The 17,187-nt window shown below is 24.7% G+C and overlaps 1 protein-coding gene across 2 annotated transcripts in view; it reads right to left on the reverse strand.

Moving 5' to 3' along the window:
- Positions 1–3,354: 3,354 nt before the first annotated feature.
- LOC129983691 (protein enabled-like) overlaps positions 3,355–17,187 on the reverse strand; it is a 66,105-nt gene continuing 52,272 nt past the window's right edge. The window contains exons 6-11 of one of the 2 annotated variants that reach the window (XM_056093277.1): positions 15,724–16,082; positions 14,716–14,807; positions 13,512–13,542; positions 13,323–13,417; positions 8,039–8,178; positions 3,355–5,839 (exon numbers count right to left, since the gene is read on the reverse strand). In XM_056093277.1, the coding sequence (XP_055949252.1) occupies positions 5,811–5,839; positions 8,039–8,178; positions 13,323–13,417; positions 13,512–13,542; positions 14,716–14,807; positions 15,724–16,082 (746 nt within the window). In that variant the 3' untranslated portion in view covers positions 3,355–5,810. The remainder of the gene's footprint in view (positions 5,840–8,038; positions 8,179–13,322; positions 13,418–13,511; positions 13,543–14,715; positions 14,808–15,723; positions 16,083–17,187) is intronic. The other variant, XM_056093278.1, reaches the window with a different exon arrangement.

Raw genomic sequence — 17,187 nt, forward strand, 5'->3', positions numbered from 1 at the left:
CATTTTTCACACTTTCCAATAATCATACTTTATTTTTCATTTCAATACTCTGACTTTACATCAAAGTGAAACAAATTAAAAACTTAAAACTATACACACACAGTGAACATTTTTTCGCACTATAAATAGGAGCTTTCAGAAAGACAGGACACATTTTGCCTCACTGTGATCCGATTCCTGCATTGAGCATGAATTGAGGCTGGATCCATTTGCATAGTTAATGATATGATTTTGCATAATCAAATACAAAGCGCACACTTACAAACTACACTAAAAACACAATTAAAAATTAATCTCATCAGTTTCTTCAGACAAAAGGATTCCAAAATAAAATCCATTTTGCAAAACAAATTAAATCATTAGAATTTCAACAATCATAATATCACATTGACTAGATATCATTCATATAAAAAATACAAAATTAACAAAAAATACTGCTAAAAAGCAAGGAAAACACAATAGAAAAATGAGCAAACAAAATATTTGGAATATACTTTGATGTATTTATTAATAATCACATCTTTTAAAGTAAGTTTATTATTAGTAGTATTTTCACTTTCCAAATCTCAAAAAACTTGAGCTTCCACAAGCATTTAAGAAATATATTTAACTAAATGACAATGATTTCTAAACGTTTATGGCATAATTCTGTAATTTAATATGAAAGTTTGTCAGTTCTATTAGATATTAAGCATAGATTTCACTGAAAAGGATGAATTCTTTGCTCAAATGCATATAGTTTTTTTTTTGATAACCATGGCTGTTTTACAACAAGTTTCAGTATTTGAAATTTTATTATCATTTAGAGATAAAATATACATCAATTAATGTTTTTTTGTGTCTTTGTGTTTGCAAAAAAGAGCTGTTATTTTTTGATTTCCAATACAAACAGACAAACGGTACAATTCAGCCTATATGACACAGACAATTTTCAAAAGCAGTTATAATAATCAATACTTAATTATATTTGTGCCCAAGTTTATAAATAAAATAATAAATTTAAATGAATATAATCATACCTTCTATTAATAAAATAAGTAAATTTTCAGCTTAGTTAAATATTTTTGTTTTTTAAAACTTCGTTACAATAACAATTAAAGGTAGAATAAAAGAAAGATGAGTTTTTTTCAAAAGCCAAAAATTTAGATTAAAATTACAAAGAAAATTTAATAAAATAGATGAACATAATTAAGAAGCAGCTTTTAAATAGAAAATTATAATACAATTTACTAAAAATGTACGAATGCAATGTATTTAGAATTTATTAACGATATGTTACTTTTAAAATAGTATTTATTTATAATTTTTTTCTACTAATATATTGATTTTAATATTAATTTCTGTTTACTTCTATTTTATTGTAAATTTCTATTTATTTGGAAAATGGTTTTTTTAAAAAAGAAAATCACTTTTAAAGAATTTGATTTAGAGTAATGTTTGAAGCAATGAAACAATTAAAAAAAGTATGCAAAGTGATGTAATATATGCTAAAAATAAAACTAGAATACACACACACAAAAAAAGTTACTTATTATTAAAACAAACACAAGTTAAAAGAAAAACCTATAATCACCCCCCTTAAAAAAAACACCCTTATAAAATAAAAGAGTATTTGAACCAAAAAAAAAAAAAAAAAAAAAAACTTTTTGCATACACTATGAGAATTTTATATACAGATATTGTAGATTAAAAGCTTATATGACAGGTAATTTTAAAAAATTTCACATTTTTCACTTCTTTTGATACTTGAGAACAGTGCATACGAGTTATCTATTTAATGGCTAAAAGTAGTTGAATACAATTGAATTTTACTTTACACTACAATGATGCAATAAGCTAAAAATCACTGTACATAGAATGATGCTTGTATGTATACACATTATCAACATATACATTATCCTTTTCATTTTTATCAGAAATTTACAATACCAAATACATTTAAATATATCCTCTTTTCTTTTATGAACAACACCAGTAAATTCACAGAAAATTTTTTAAATATCAATACAAAGTTATTAATAAATAAATAAAACTGTGAATTATCAAATAATTAAAAAAATCAAAATATCCAAACTCTTCTGAATAGAAGATTTATTGAAGAACAGTACAAATTTCTGTTTTATTCTTTTTAAATCGATCAATCAGATTCCCTAATCATGAAAATACTAGCAGCAATAATGAATTTAATCATCCAACCTATAGATAATAATAAGATAAATTAAATGCATTAATAATATTTTTAAAAATGATCACATTTTTTCTTTTCATTGAATTTGCCATTTTATTGCAACATTTTAGTAACTAGATATTTGGAATTTTTTCTATTCTTTCTGAATTTTATTTCTAATTTTGATTTCTTTGCATAAAAATTACATGCTCCTTTCCCCTAATCTTTTTTAGTGTATTTTACTTATTAATACTTAATCTGATACGGAGAACAATTGCTGATAAAATTGAATGTCAGTGAATTATCATTTCTGGACAGATGCATATTTCTATAATAGGTTGTAAAACTGCACACATAAATGAATTTGCCCATAAGTACATATGCTCAGTACTGATAGCAATGTAGCATAAATGACAGGAATTAACAAATGTCTCATTTTTCAATATGTCTTCTCTTCCATTTAAACATTATGCTTAAATTTTTTTTTTTTTTTTTTTTTTTTTTGCATCATCTTAATTACTGAATATTATATTGCATTATAGTTTATATAATGCAATATCACAGAAAATGAACATACAAACAATATCATATAACAAAATATTTCTCAAAATTGTCTCATTTCTTACTGCATTACCATTAAATAAAAAGCATTTAACAGGACATTTAAAGTTGAATACAAATTTTAATCATTTATTGTTATTTTTAACTACATTTCATATATCAAGTGTATATTATAAGAATGCATTTCATAAAAAAAGCATTATTAAATTTTGTGTCGTTTGATACAAAGTCAAAAAATCTAGTGATTATCTACTACCATATTAGATCAAGTTGTCAATACAGTATTGCATTGATTAAGATTACTCTAAAAGATAAAACAAATATTTATCAATGACGAACTTAAGAAAATTTTGCAGGATACTGGAAAAAAGAAAGTTGCTAATCTGTAGAGAATGGAGAATAAAAATGCAAACAATACAAAATGCATAAAAATTTGAAAGAAGTATAAAAAGCAGATAAATGCAAACATATGAGTATTAATGCATGAAAATAACGATTTTTTGTTTCAAACAAAATATTTTAGCAATTATTTTTTATTAATAAAAAGTAATTAATAAAATTTGTTTACTATGCATACATTTAAGCATTCTAAAAACATACACAGAAAAAGTTAACACAAAGTATAAAATAAATTCAAAATAATCTCACTAAAATATGAAAGTAAAAGTTCATATCGATAACTGCATTAGTCTAAAATTAAAATAAGTCTACATATCCAATATTTATAAAACATTTAAATCTTAGTCAACAAGCAATTGCAAACATTCAGTCTTGTTTAGAACGAAATTTCATGATTTCCAAAAATATAAGGCTGCTTTTACAAAAGCTCAGGTTTTGAATATTATTTCATGCAATAAAAATGAAAAATAATATTTATTTTTCTCACCAATCTAAAGATAATAAAACTTTACAATTACATAGAAAACTAAACACTTTCTCATTATAATGAATTAATTATAGTTCTAGAATATTTCAATATTCAAATGTAGTTTGTTATTCAACTACAGCTTTCCTATATAAATAATTTTAAATGATAGAATGTAGCATTTGAAATAATCTGAAAATGTAGTAAAATAATAGGAAATTTAATAACTTCAGTTTTAAATAGCTACAAGAAATATGCAGTCCTAAACATTTTTCTTTGGCATGAAATAAAATTGATATGTTTAAATATTCAAAAAAAGTTTTGAATCATCCTTTGCACCTGAAGAATTCTTTATAGATACTTTCTGGGCAATTATACAGAAGCAAGTTAATAACATTTGTCATTGAAACAAAAACATTTAGTTCTCATCTACTGATGAAGTATCTTTCTAGAGTGAAAATTGTTATATAGGATTAAAATTATTTCATTATAGAGGAATAAAGAAAATTTTAATTCACTGAAGAAACAAATAAATAAAAAAAGCATATTAAATATTTCCTTTAAAATAAATTACAATATCAAATTAATAGATAATATATCCAAGAAATAATTTTCTAAGTCAAAAATGGGTCATAAAAATTACAAAAGTAAACAAATACAGTGTGTAAGAATTTCAATGGGTATCAGATTAAACTGCAATACACAATGTACAGTGCCTTAAAAATGACAGCATTCTTTGTTCAACAAGAGAAACACTGATATTTAAGCATGATATCAAAAGGCAAGACTTTAATAACAATGATTTTACGTTACCATGAAAACATATTAAAAACACTACACTTACATTCATATTATAAAAAGCTCAAGTTAACACACATAAATTTTGTTAATAGAGTAAGTAGGAGTATTAGTAAATACACATTTAAAAAAAATCACCATGTATTTCAGCGCCATACAAGTTTTAAGTCAGAACTGGTACTTTTAATTATCAAAACTTTCAAATATAAACACTCAATTATCTTTACTTGAAATCAGCTACGCAAATGCAATTGTTGTATGGAAGAGCATCACATAGCAGGTGCCAACAAAAAGGCACTGATTAATAAAAGAAAAGAATTTTGTCACCTGATATGGTTATAAAAATTTATCTTCATGCTCAGTCAAATAAAATAAAATGCTTAGTTGAAAAAGTCAATAAATGCATAGTTTTTCCATCTAAGATGTTGAAAAATTCATACCATAAATAAATGTCCATAATAATAATAATAAAAACATAAAACGAATCATAAAAAACAGCCAAAGATATCTAAAAAAAAATAGTTTTCAAATGCATTTGAAATCAAAATTATTAAACTTGAATAACCATTTTTTTTTTTTTTTTTTTTTTTTTGTAGCAGAAAAGGCCTGAACAAACAATTTTAATCATTTTTATCTATTGCTAGGATGAATTAGGCCTAACCCAACACTCACAAAATAGTGTTTTATTAACTAATTTACTTACATAAGCAATATATATTTTAGATTTCCTAAATTTTAATAATAGTAGAAAGTGAGAGATTTTGAAAAAGAATGTAAACTAATTGATCTAATAGCTCGTTTAGAATTCAGCACCATAAAAATGTTTGTATAAGTGACATTAAAATCCCTCCATAGCTACAAAAATATAGCTACATAAGACTGTTTTCAATAGCAAGAAAAGTAATTTCACCTACCAATACTTACATAGTAAGAAAAATGCAATACTAGTTCTATAAATGTACTTTCTCAGAAGTTTATATTATATATAAATAAAAGCTTCAACAAATAAATAAGACTTTGCTTTAAGAAAATGCAGAAGTGAAAATTAATTCTTTGAAAATGAATGATATTTAGATATCCTTAGCATGAATTTCTTTTTTTTTTTTTTTTTTTTTTTGATTTGGCATAAAGAAAAATTTTTCAAACATATCAGAGTCAAAAAAAGATTTTTTTTTAAAGAACAAAACAATGCTTTTTTTTTTTTTTTCTGATTCAGCATTCTATAGAAAAAGTACAAATGCGAACCTTTGAAATAGTTCCCAGAAGGCAAAAGTAGTCTTGCACATTTATATACAGTACGAAACCCAGTATGGAAGGCAAACTCACACATAAAGACCAGTTCTTCACAGTAATTTGTTGAGTAAAAAAAAAGGCTGTTTCATCTCATTTTTCTTTCCCACATTCAGAAATTGAGATGTATTATCTTCTATTCAGCTCCATTCTTATGGCTGCAATAAAGGAAGAACAGATTATTTTTTGTATTTAAATGATTAAAAAGTTCATGATTATATTATAAAAGTTGAAATGTACCTTTTCAACAATTTTTTAAATAATTAAGGCAATTATAAAGCAAACCAATATCACTTCGAGATTTATTTAACATCAACAAAGGCCAGGAGGTCTTAAATAAAAATTTTCATATTTAGGTCAGAATTATTTGAAGAAATTTACTGAAAACAACATTAAGACAACCCAAGGTTACTTATACATATATATCATGATAAAAAAAAAAAAAAAAGATTTTTAAAGTTTACTTTTTTGTTTTGAGGAGAAAAACAACTGTTAACCAAAATAAAAGCTTTAAATTAATATTTGAATGCATAATGCTATACGTTAGGAAAATCAATACATATACAAAAGAAGTGTTTGTCTTTTTATGAAAATCTAATGTCTTTGTTTAATCTTGAAGAAATCTGGCACATAAGCTTTTTGAAGTCCAAAAATTAGCAACAATACTGAATAATTAAAAATTAAGCAAGATATTGGTATTTTTCAGAAAATATTATTTTACAAAAATTACTTTTGCACCATTTTATAATTTAAAAAATTACCTTATTAATGCCTTTAATTTAATTTTGGTGAAATTCGTATCTAATTTTTGTGAATTTTTAATTAATTTTTTTTTAAAGATTTGCAATTATTAACATAATTTCAGCTTGTTAGAGACCATTTGTGAAACTTAATTCTGCATATAATTCATGCTATTTAAAATTAAATTTTATTTTTTAGATTAATTATTGTCATACAAGATGATATATTGTTTCTTAATCTTAACTTGTTATTTTGATATCAATAGAAGGTGTGAATTATCAATTTCTTTTTTTTACTTTAATCTTTAATTTTGTAAATAATTTCAGGCAATCTTCTTATTGATTATAAAGATTGCAAAAAAGTCAAAGCTTCAAAAACTGATAAAATTTCTTCTCTTTGATATATATTTCTTACATTAAATTCAAAGTAAATTTTAATTAAGTCACAATTTGACGTTGTACATCTTAAAAAATTAGTTTTGTAACTCAAGCTTATTGAATGTAGAAAGTCTTATCTAATTTTATATATTTTGTAGAGTAAAATATCCTTTCCTTTTTGCTACAAATTGATACTGTTTACTGATGATAATGGATATCTGTCTTTTGTTCATCTTTCTAATCACAAATTCTTAATTTTGTAATAATTTTACAATTATTACAATCCGACTGTCTTTTCTTTTAGACACTTTGATTAAGGAATATAAAAGAAACTTTTACTCTTGACAAAATTGATTAGCTTGAAAAAACTAACAAACAGCTCTTTTGAACTAATAATAAAAAATAAAAATGAAGGTCACTAATTTTGAATTTCTTTTGCAAGCAATAATTCACCATATTTTGCATTACATTTAGCATGGTTAAAATCTAATGGTTATTTTGATGCCTTATGTTTATTTTGAAGATAGGCATAGAAAAAAGTTAGTTCAATTTCTGTTAAATTCATATTTTATAAACTTATTAAATAACAAAGGTTTAATTTTAAATCAGTATATATCCTATATTAATAGCTTAAAGGAAATCAATATGATAAGCCCTGCTGGTAAACAAAGGCAGATAGTTATCATGTAAAAAAGTGTTCTGAACTCCTAATTGAAACATTATAGAATATTAATGTTTTCAGTTTGATTAGTCTGTTTTTATTTTAAAATTTACTTTTAATTATAAATGTCTGTGCACATAAAATATATGTTTAATATCCTTACAATATGTATTGGTATAAATCCAATAAAAAATAAGAAAAGTATCATTGTAAAATATGTTTAAAATATTCATTATAACATATTTTATACTACTTTACAAACAACAGTTTAAATTATGATATTCTTCAAAATTATTGAAGGAAAATCTTTTTTTAAAAAACCTGATTAATTTTCAATTAAAATTAATTAAAATAAAAAATACTTTCTAAGTAAGCACCTAGTTATCAATATTCTCTCTCTCTCTCTCTCTCTCTATATATATTTATATAAAGTTTCTAAAATCATTGGATTATATTATTCAAAAATGCAACTGAAAATAAGTCACATTCACATATTAAAAATTTTTTTAAAAAAAAGCGAAACAGGGAATCCAAAATAAAATGAAAGTTATTAAAAATATATGGATGCAGCTGCTTACCATCAATAATATCTTGTTTCAGCTTGTTGATTTCCATACGAATTTCTACCAATATTTCTTGCTTTAATCGATCCATGTCGCAAGAATCCAAACCATTCGTTTTTAAGTTATCCATGTCACCAATGGATCCTATCCTTTGCCTGCAGTTAGAAAGAAAAATTTAACATCAATTTAAAATAAGACTATTCAATAATAAATTTGCATATACTGATTTGCAGTTAATAACTGATTTTAGGCAATAACACATATTAAGGGTTGAATTTTATAACAATGATAAAATTAATTCTGCTTTTACGTTTAATTTTATTTAAAACTTGCAGCCTTTAACAAAAGCCAGTTCATGAGGATTAAAGGTCACTAAAATTTACAGCAAAAATTTTTATGTTTCTGTCTTAATGGTTTCCTAGCAAACTAATTTTAGGCATCAAATTTTTGTAGTCATATAATTTATACTGATATAAAGGCCTTATAATATTCTGTTCATTGTACTATGTATCTTTACAACTTTCTGTCATTTCCTCTAAAATTTGAATTTGAAATGAAAGTGATTAAATTTCAATAAATACAAAAACTTCTTCTCTAAAACAAAACAAACAAACAAAAATATTTTTTAAAGCATATTTACAGGAAAAAGAATTGTTTAGCTTGAAGTTTTATGCATATTTAAGAATATCGTTTTTCCCCCCATTTATACAGTATGTCAAAAAATTATTCAATAAAAATTTCATTCACTTATTGATCGTAACTTCAAAATGATTTAAATTACATATTACATAATATTTTATTCTTTCAGTCAATATATGTGTGTTTGAAAAAATACAATATATTTTATGAGTCCTTCAATCCTATGAATCATATTCAGTAAAATATTTTGACATTCCAACTTTTAAATAAAAAAACATTTTAGTCAGATTTAATCATAGAAGACCAAGTTATGAAGTTTTGAATATCATCATTTTAAGAAAATCAATAACTTCATTAATTTGGACTAATCGACTTTGGACATGCTCCTTAAAATGGTCAATGAAGTATTTTAAAATCAAGAAATTTTGTAAAACGGTGATATTCAGATTTTCACAACTTAAATCAGTCTTTTCAGCAAAATAGTGGAACTTTTTTTATTAATATCTCAACAATATTTAATGAAATAAGACCTAAAGGACCTAGAGTCTGAATAAAAATTTCAAATTCATAATTCATCAGAACATTTATTGACTCAAACTGCCTAAAATATTATTAATGACTTCATATTGACCATTTTTTAAAATTAGAAGTGAAGGTCTTTTACTAATGGTTTAGAAATTAGAATTATCCTTACATATTGGCCAACATTTTCCTTAGATACAGAATCACTGAATTAATGGTATTTTAAAAGTCACAGAAGTCTTTTTCTTACATTTATTTATTTAGAAAAAATCATGTTTCATATTTAGACACATGCACAAATATATATTTTTCTAGGTTTGGTTCGTTGTGGGAGTTAGATTAATTTTTTAATTTGAGATTTTGTCAATAGAATGGCAACAAATGGATAAAAATTAATTTTTCTCATATAGATACAAACATGCTCATGAAAGTTAAATTTTATGTTCATTTTGTGTGAAATATTTAGGGAAATATATTTAGTGTTTAAAAAACCTTCATTAAAAATTGAAAAAAATTAGATGGCAAAATAACAAAAATCATTTAAAAGATATTTTTCTAAATTTTAAAATGATGTAAAAATCATTTTTGTGCTACAACGTATTCAAAAGTTATCACAAAAAAAAGTGCCAAAATTTTAATCAATTTTTAATTAGTTTTTTTTAAAAAAAAAATTGCTTTATGGTGCATATTTTCACTCTCCAAAATATATATAAGCCAAGTTTAAGAACTCTAGGTTGTAGAATACCAACATACAGGCACACATTTATAAGTAGAAATAAAAATTATTCATCAGTAATTTACCACTATAAATTACAAGAATTTTTAAACAATAGTTGGTCATATTGAAAATTAAAAGAATTTTAAACTAAAAGTGATTTAGTAAGTTATGAAAAAATGGAAAAATAAGTGAACCACTCAATGTTTATAAGTAATAAAATTATTAACTAAGCTTTATATTTTAATAAAAATCTCTTAAAGTAGTGCATTATTCCATTTAATGTATTCAAATATTTGAAATCATTATACTGATAGCATGTGGATTGCTACAAATTCAGGAATTTATAAAAATTATTAATGGGAAGTAAAATTTTAACAACCTAGCAACTGAATAAAAGTGATTATCTATTATTGATGGTGTCAGAATTTTAAAAAATCAAGCATATAGAGAATTAAAATATACCAGTATAAATTATTTAAAATTTTTTCTAGATTAAGCAAGTATGTATAATATGGCATTTTATTACTTATATAATTTCTGCAAAGTAATTAAACATAAAAACAATTGAAATTGAATAGTGTTGGTATTCTGTGTGATTTCAGAATATAGTTTCAAATTTTTGGATAGTTAACTTTTCTAAACGTACTTAGTGGGACAATAAGAACAATGTGCCATTTTCTTGCTCATATTAAAAATACAAATAGAAATCTATGATGTAAATTATTTGCAAATAATTATATCACGCAAGAGCTTTAAATTATTATAACTGTTAATTTTTCAATTTTACAACTACATACATTAGGAAGGGCTAAAAAAAAAATTTTTTTTCCCTTCATATTGCTGTTGTACCAGTGAAAAGTTACCAATTTATGATAAATATAATAAAGAGGAGGGAATAATAAAATGCACTGATATTTTTCTGCTCTTGCATGGGCTTAAACAGTAGCAAAAAAATGTTTTTTTATTAATTTTTAAGCTTCTAAAATTTTGCTCTATGTACTTATTATAGAATTAGTTGTTAAGTTCTGAACTTACTAATTATGATTTACTTTATTAAAATTAGTTCATAATGTATATTTGCAGAATCCTTTCAAAATATGCAAAAATACATGAGATCTGAAGTAATTTCATATTATACACACCTAATCATCAATATAATTTTGAAATAGTTTCTTGAAGAGGAACTGCAGCAGTTTGAAGTACATGCATAGTAAAAGATTATTTAGGTCTAAAAACAACAGCTTCATTTATTTATTTTTGTTTCTAGCAATCGTATTGCAAAGTTAAGCTCCAAAAACTAAAATAACATTTGTTAGCAAAGAGCAAATGACAAGAAAATAGAAAGTAACAAAAATTAAGAGATCTTTACAATAATACCTCACTATTCAATTATCCCCATGTAATTTTTTTGCATGACATTTTACTCTTTTTTCAAATCAGATTTATTTTAACTCGGATACCACAGGCAATAGCATGGTTTCTGGATTCAAAAACTGTTTAAAATGCTGATGATTAACAACATCCTTTAGATTTTAAGGCACTTGTGTCAAATACATAACTGACTTCCCTCTCTATATTTTTGACCCTCACCTGCGTGAATGTGAATTGAAAATTAAAAAGAAAAATAAGGATATTAATGTATAAGCACAAAAGAAAAAAATAATCAATATTATTTGCAATCAGAATATTCCAAAAGATTATGACGTGAAATTTCTGAATTTTTGCTTTCTTTGAAACTGACTTCTTGCCTATAAAATTTATATAATGATAAATACTCAGAAACATTTTCTGTTGTCCAATATAATATCACATTTTCAGTAGGACAAAGAAAATACATTTTATTCTTCATGGGATGATAGCTTTAAGTTAGTTTAAAGAAAAGTAATCCATTGTTTCAACAGCCTGCAACATAATTAGGAATTGTGAAGTATTTCTCGATTTTAATATTTAATAATTGCAAGATAAAAAATTTCATAATAATTTTTTTAGTTTATTTTTCTCATATGAGAACTTTGAAATGCAACTGTTTATTCAGAATTAAGGATAGACAATTCTTCAATGTATTTTACCAATTTCATGGCTATTGAAACATTGATTATAAACTTTTAATCATTATCGAGTTTTTTTTTTTTTTTTTTTGTCGTCACTATAATGTGTAGGGCCGTAATGTCTAAATTTTTCCATAAATCAGACTTCAAAGTATCATCTAGAGAAAAGAAAGAGTAAAATGCAATGCAAATATTAAAAATACATAAAGATATTTTAATAATCAAAATATTTTCTGAAAGGTATCATGACTTTCTGCATTTTTATCATTTTTTTGCCTGCAAATTTTATTTTTACTCAGTTTTGGTGTTTAACCCTTCTTAGTTAATGTGTTGTAATAAACAAAGAAAATAAATTAAAATGATACATTATTTACTAAATTGACATGCATATACATCTCACTATTCTAAGATGATTCTTGAAAATTATTATGACGATTAGGATTTAAAAATTGCACATTGAAGTAATTTTACAAATTTTTTGTTTACCTTGAAACATACGAGCAATTTGTAATTATTGACCAATTTTGAGGATTTTTTTTAAAATTTTAGTGAAACAATTAACAGCTAATTCTGTAACAAGTAGATAAAAAGAAACTTTAAAATTGTACGTATTAATGAAAAACAATCGATTTTTGCTACTTCATATGCTTTTTGAATTGTGTGACAGCACAATTCAAAAAGCATATAGAACAATTATATATAGAAAACAATTATATATAGAACAATTATATATAGAAGCATATAGAAAATATAGAACAATTTTATTTTTTAAATTTTCCTTTCATCAATTGATAATTTTTGTCAGTACGGGAACAAGAAAGGATTTTATGATTTACTCGAATATACATGTGCACTCCGCACTACAATTTTACATACTTATTTAATCTTCAAATCATGAAGATCAATAACAGTTTGCCATGCAAATTTTTTTTTAAAAAAATCTACAGTTTCTTAAAATGTTTTCATAACTCTAGACAAAACAAAAGCAAATTAATGCTTTTATTTTTAAATTTAAAAAAATCATTCTAAAATTATTCAATATTTCCAAAATTCAATGCCCTCTTAACTATAAAAACGTGCATATTTACAATTAAAATGCATAATTTTAAAATAAAATGTTTAAAAAAAGTAAAATATTTTTAAGTAAAATGTTAAAAGAAAATTAAGCATGAAAGAGGAATCCATAGAGCTATTGATAAACAGAATCTAAAGTATATAATAAGAAGTTAAAATGTCATAAATAATCACACTTGATAAACTAAACCTTAATTTAAAAAAAATGAAGGTAATGTAGAATAATATAATCATACACATCAATATTTACAGAAATAGCTATATTAAGTAGTCAGGCAGAAATGCAAACTTTTAGTACCTCCTGCTGCTTTTAGGCGATTCCAATCCTGCATTTGTGCTGTTACCATTAGCAGAATTTTTATCCCATTTAGCATCTAAAGTTGAATTACCATCCTATTAATGAAAAATCAGATTGTATGTTAATAATGAACCAATTGGTTCTGTTCAACATCTATAAAATAATATCTTATAGTATAATCACGCTTACCATGGTTTGAGAGCTTTCTGCCTGAGCTCGTCTAAAAAAAATATAAAGGAAAAATCACATAAATAAATAAATAAAAAAATGTAACAATACATTTAATTTTGATAAAGGAAAAGGTTGTGTTCAAATACAATAATATTCGCTTGACAAAATTCCTTTTAATTCTCTTAGTTAGCAGGTTTTCATCAAGGAAAAAAAATCTATGTTCATTCTTATCATTAAAAAAATTAATAAAAATCAGTGTTAGCCAATTTTGTAATCCGTAATTATTTCTAGAGTGGGTAATTTAATATATACTTTGTTTTCAAAAACTTCTTTTCAGTTCAGTTTGTTTAAAAATCATTTTGGATATGCTTAAGATATTTGAATTACTAAGAAACTCATTTGTACCTGAAAACATACTCCTATAACAGTATGGAGATGTCTGACATCAGAAGATATTCAGTGTTTAGTGACACGTTAATTATGCATAAGTGAAGCACAGAAAAGAGAAAATAAAAATATAAGTTGAAACTTAGCAAATTTGTTTTGGAAGAGATAATTTATGATAACTTTCTTTTCATTTTAAATTTTATCTCAATTTAAAAACTATCAATGTATCTGCTTTTTATATATTAATATATAAAAAGTTCGTAAAAACTTGTAATGCGATTCAGATAAAATTTAAATTAAAAAAAGGAAATGAACAGTTGAATTTTATTCCTGGTGATAAAAATTTTGGGAAAATGGAATAAGTAGTATAATTTTATTAATGATTCAAAAAATATTTTGGTAATGGCTTTAATATTTTCCCATGTTTTTTATGAATGATTATCCATGAAAATTCTATGGTTGTCTTATAATGAAACTAACACTCTTTGCAAAATGCTATTAGATTACAATTTCATTCCTCGCCGTTTCTATTCATTTAGTTAAGTTTTTCCCATTCAAATAATGTTTCAAATATTGTTACATGCAAATGAAAAACACTGACACATTTAACATAGCATACTTAAATATTGAAAAAATTTAAATAGCATTTCATTTTTTTTTTTGTCTTTTAAATAAATGACCTCAGATTATGAATTTTTTTTTTAAATATCTCAAAAAATTCTACTTTAGATGCTTAAAAACAAATTTCAAAAATAATAAAATTTCTTTAATTCTCCCCCTTACCAGATAGAAATGCCACACAAAAATGTGATCTTTCATTAAAGAGCTACTTTACCTTCTTGCAAGTGTTTTTGCCATTTCGTCCATCATACTAGCCATACCAGAAGGAGGACCAGGTGTCTTATTAGCATCATTGGTAGGTTCAGTCTAAAAAATAATTCAAAGTCATGTCACAAATTCATTGTACTATTCTTAAGAATCACAAATCATAACTCCCAAAAGGATTTTATGAATGAAACTTTGTAAAACAGAGTTTTATATTGAAAAAATGAACAAAAACAGAATATTGGGAAATGGGAAAAAAAAAAAAAAAAAAAAAGACCTTGAGGAAAAACAAGAAACTAGTGGTTGCAATTGCAAAAAGATATTACAGGCAATTAAAAGATTAAAATAAAAATGATTAAAATAATATTGTTTTATTTTTCATGCAAAAGTTTAATGTATGAACAACATTTATTAACATTTTAAAAACACAATGATTTGAAATAAAACATATTTATTCTTCAACTTCTGCATAAACTATTAGATCACAGATTATTTTTTTTAAGCAGAAATACAAATGAAATAATCTAGATGTGAAGAAATTGCTATTTAGAAATTAAATTTTTTGAATGTGTTATGATTCTTTTGAGATATTACACATTTAAATAAGATATGCACATCTCTATAAAAAAATATCAAATTAATTATTATATATATATATATTTGGATTTTCGAGTACAAATTTTTTTTGAAATTTGCTTTTTGTATTTGAAGTTCTGGCATTAATATGCTTGATAATTTCTTAGAGCATAATCTGCTGTTATTAATTAATAGCATATTGCATATACAAATGAATGGCAAATTTTAAACACTTTTTTTTTTATTTGAGTATAAGGATGCTGTTGGTGAGTTACAACTTACTTATCTAAATGGTGAACATTTTAAGAGGAATTTAGTAGAGTAAAACAATGTCAAACAAAAACAACAAGAATACATATAGTTTCTTCAATGGTAACAATTAAAAAGAGATGCAAAGGATATTTTGTTACTATGCAATGCCCAGCAAATTTTAAACACTCACCTTCATTGTTTTCTTCAACTTTGCATTAGCAAGGGCTGATGCCAGAGACATATTTGCCGTATTGGGTCGCTGCATGGAAGAGCCAGGAGGGGGAGGGGGACAAGGTGGCCCAGAGAGTCCCATAGGAGGAGCAGGGGGAGGGGGTGGTCCTGCATTTGGCATGGAGGGAGGAGCAGGAGGTATGCTCATAGATGGAGGAGGTGGTGGAGGGGGTGGTGGAGGAGGAGGTGCAACATTCTGTTGAACAGGTGGAGTTGGTGGTTGAGGAGGAGCAGGTGGAGCACAGCTAGGGGCTGCTGAACGGTGCAGTGTATTACTTGGAGATCCAGAATTCATATTATTCATCTGAGAGCCATTCACTGCAATAATCAACTTTTTTAAAGCACAACTCTACAAAACATTTTAAGTTTGAAAAAATTATATTTTTAATAAAATAATTGAATATTTGCTCACTTATTCATTCAGAATAAAAAATCAAGAAGAAACATTACAGATTCTTGGTAGATAATAAACTGAATATTAAAAAGATAATCAAGTTCAACATACAGTTGAATAATTACAATCAGTGGTAAGTTGTTTGTAATGGTTGTAGAACTGTAGTTGCCATTGAAATTATTTTTAAAAACTGTATTTCAATTTCTTTTTAAAAATGAATTTTTTATTTAATCGCAATGACAGCATAATGACCAACAAAAATGAAAATAATAATGTAAAAGACAGAAAATGAATTAACAAGCAAGAGAATATACAGGTCTATATGGGAAAGCTCCAAAATCATCTACTGCATACACAACTGAATGAATTTTTTGACGACCAAAAGCGAAGCTTTTTTTTCCTTTGAATTTAGAAATAACAGTTACAGTTAGACTGACTTTCCACAGAGAATGGTGAATTGATCTCATCTTTTTCTTTCCTCCATCCACATTTAAACTTTTTTTTACCCCAGTAAACTTTTTTATAATTGCTTCATCTTATTGATTACTTACAAGTTTCAATTTCTTGTTTTGTTGCTTTAACAGAAATATATTTAGTTTATTAAATATTCACTTTCCTTTGTAAATCACTCTTCAGAAAAAAGGCAAGTAGACAATTTCCCAAAAAATAATTCAGATGAAAATTTTGGCAAGGAAGGATCAATTCTTATTCTATTTGTAAAAAGCTTTACTGAATGAAAAAAATGTATAATATATAGGTTGTTCTATGCCAGATTTGATCTTTGTTTGAAAATATATTAGGTAAAACGAGTAATAAACAAAATTTCACTGTCAAATTTATTCTAAATTTAGTAAGTTATATGGCTGTGATGTTTTTACTTCATTTCTCATATTTACTTTGTGATGCACGAACTATTAATTATGTAAATTATTTACATTATTTTCCAATAAAAATAAAAAGACACAAAAATTCTGAAAAAATTCAAGAAAGATAGATATAGCAATGCTTGGTAAAGTGAGTACTGCTATA

The sequence above is a fragment of the Argiope bruennichi genome, chromosome 9, assembly GCF_947563725.1.
Source record: "Argiope bruennichi chromosome 9, qqArgBrue1.1, whole genome shotgun sequence".
NCBI classification, from domain to species: Eukaryota; Metazoa; Arthropoda; class Arachnida; order Araneae; family Araneidae; genus Argiope; species Argiope bruennichi.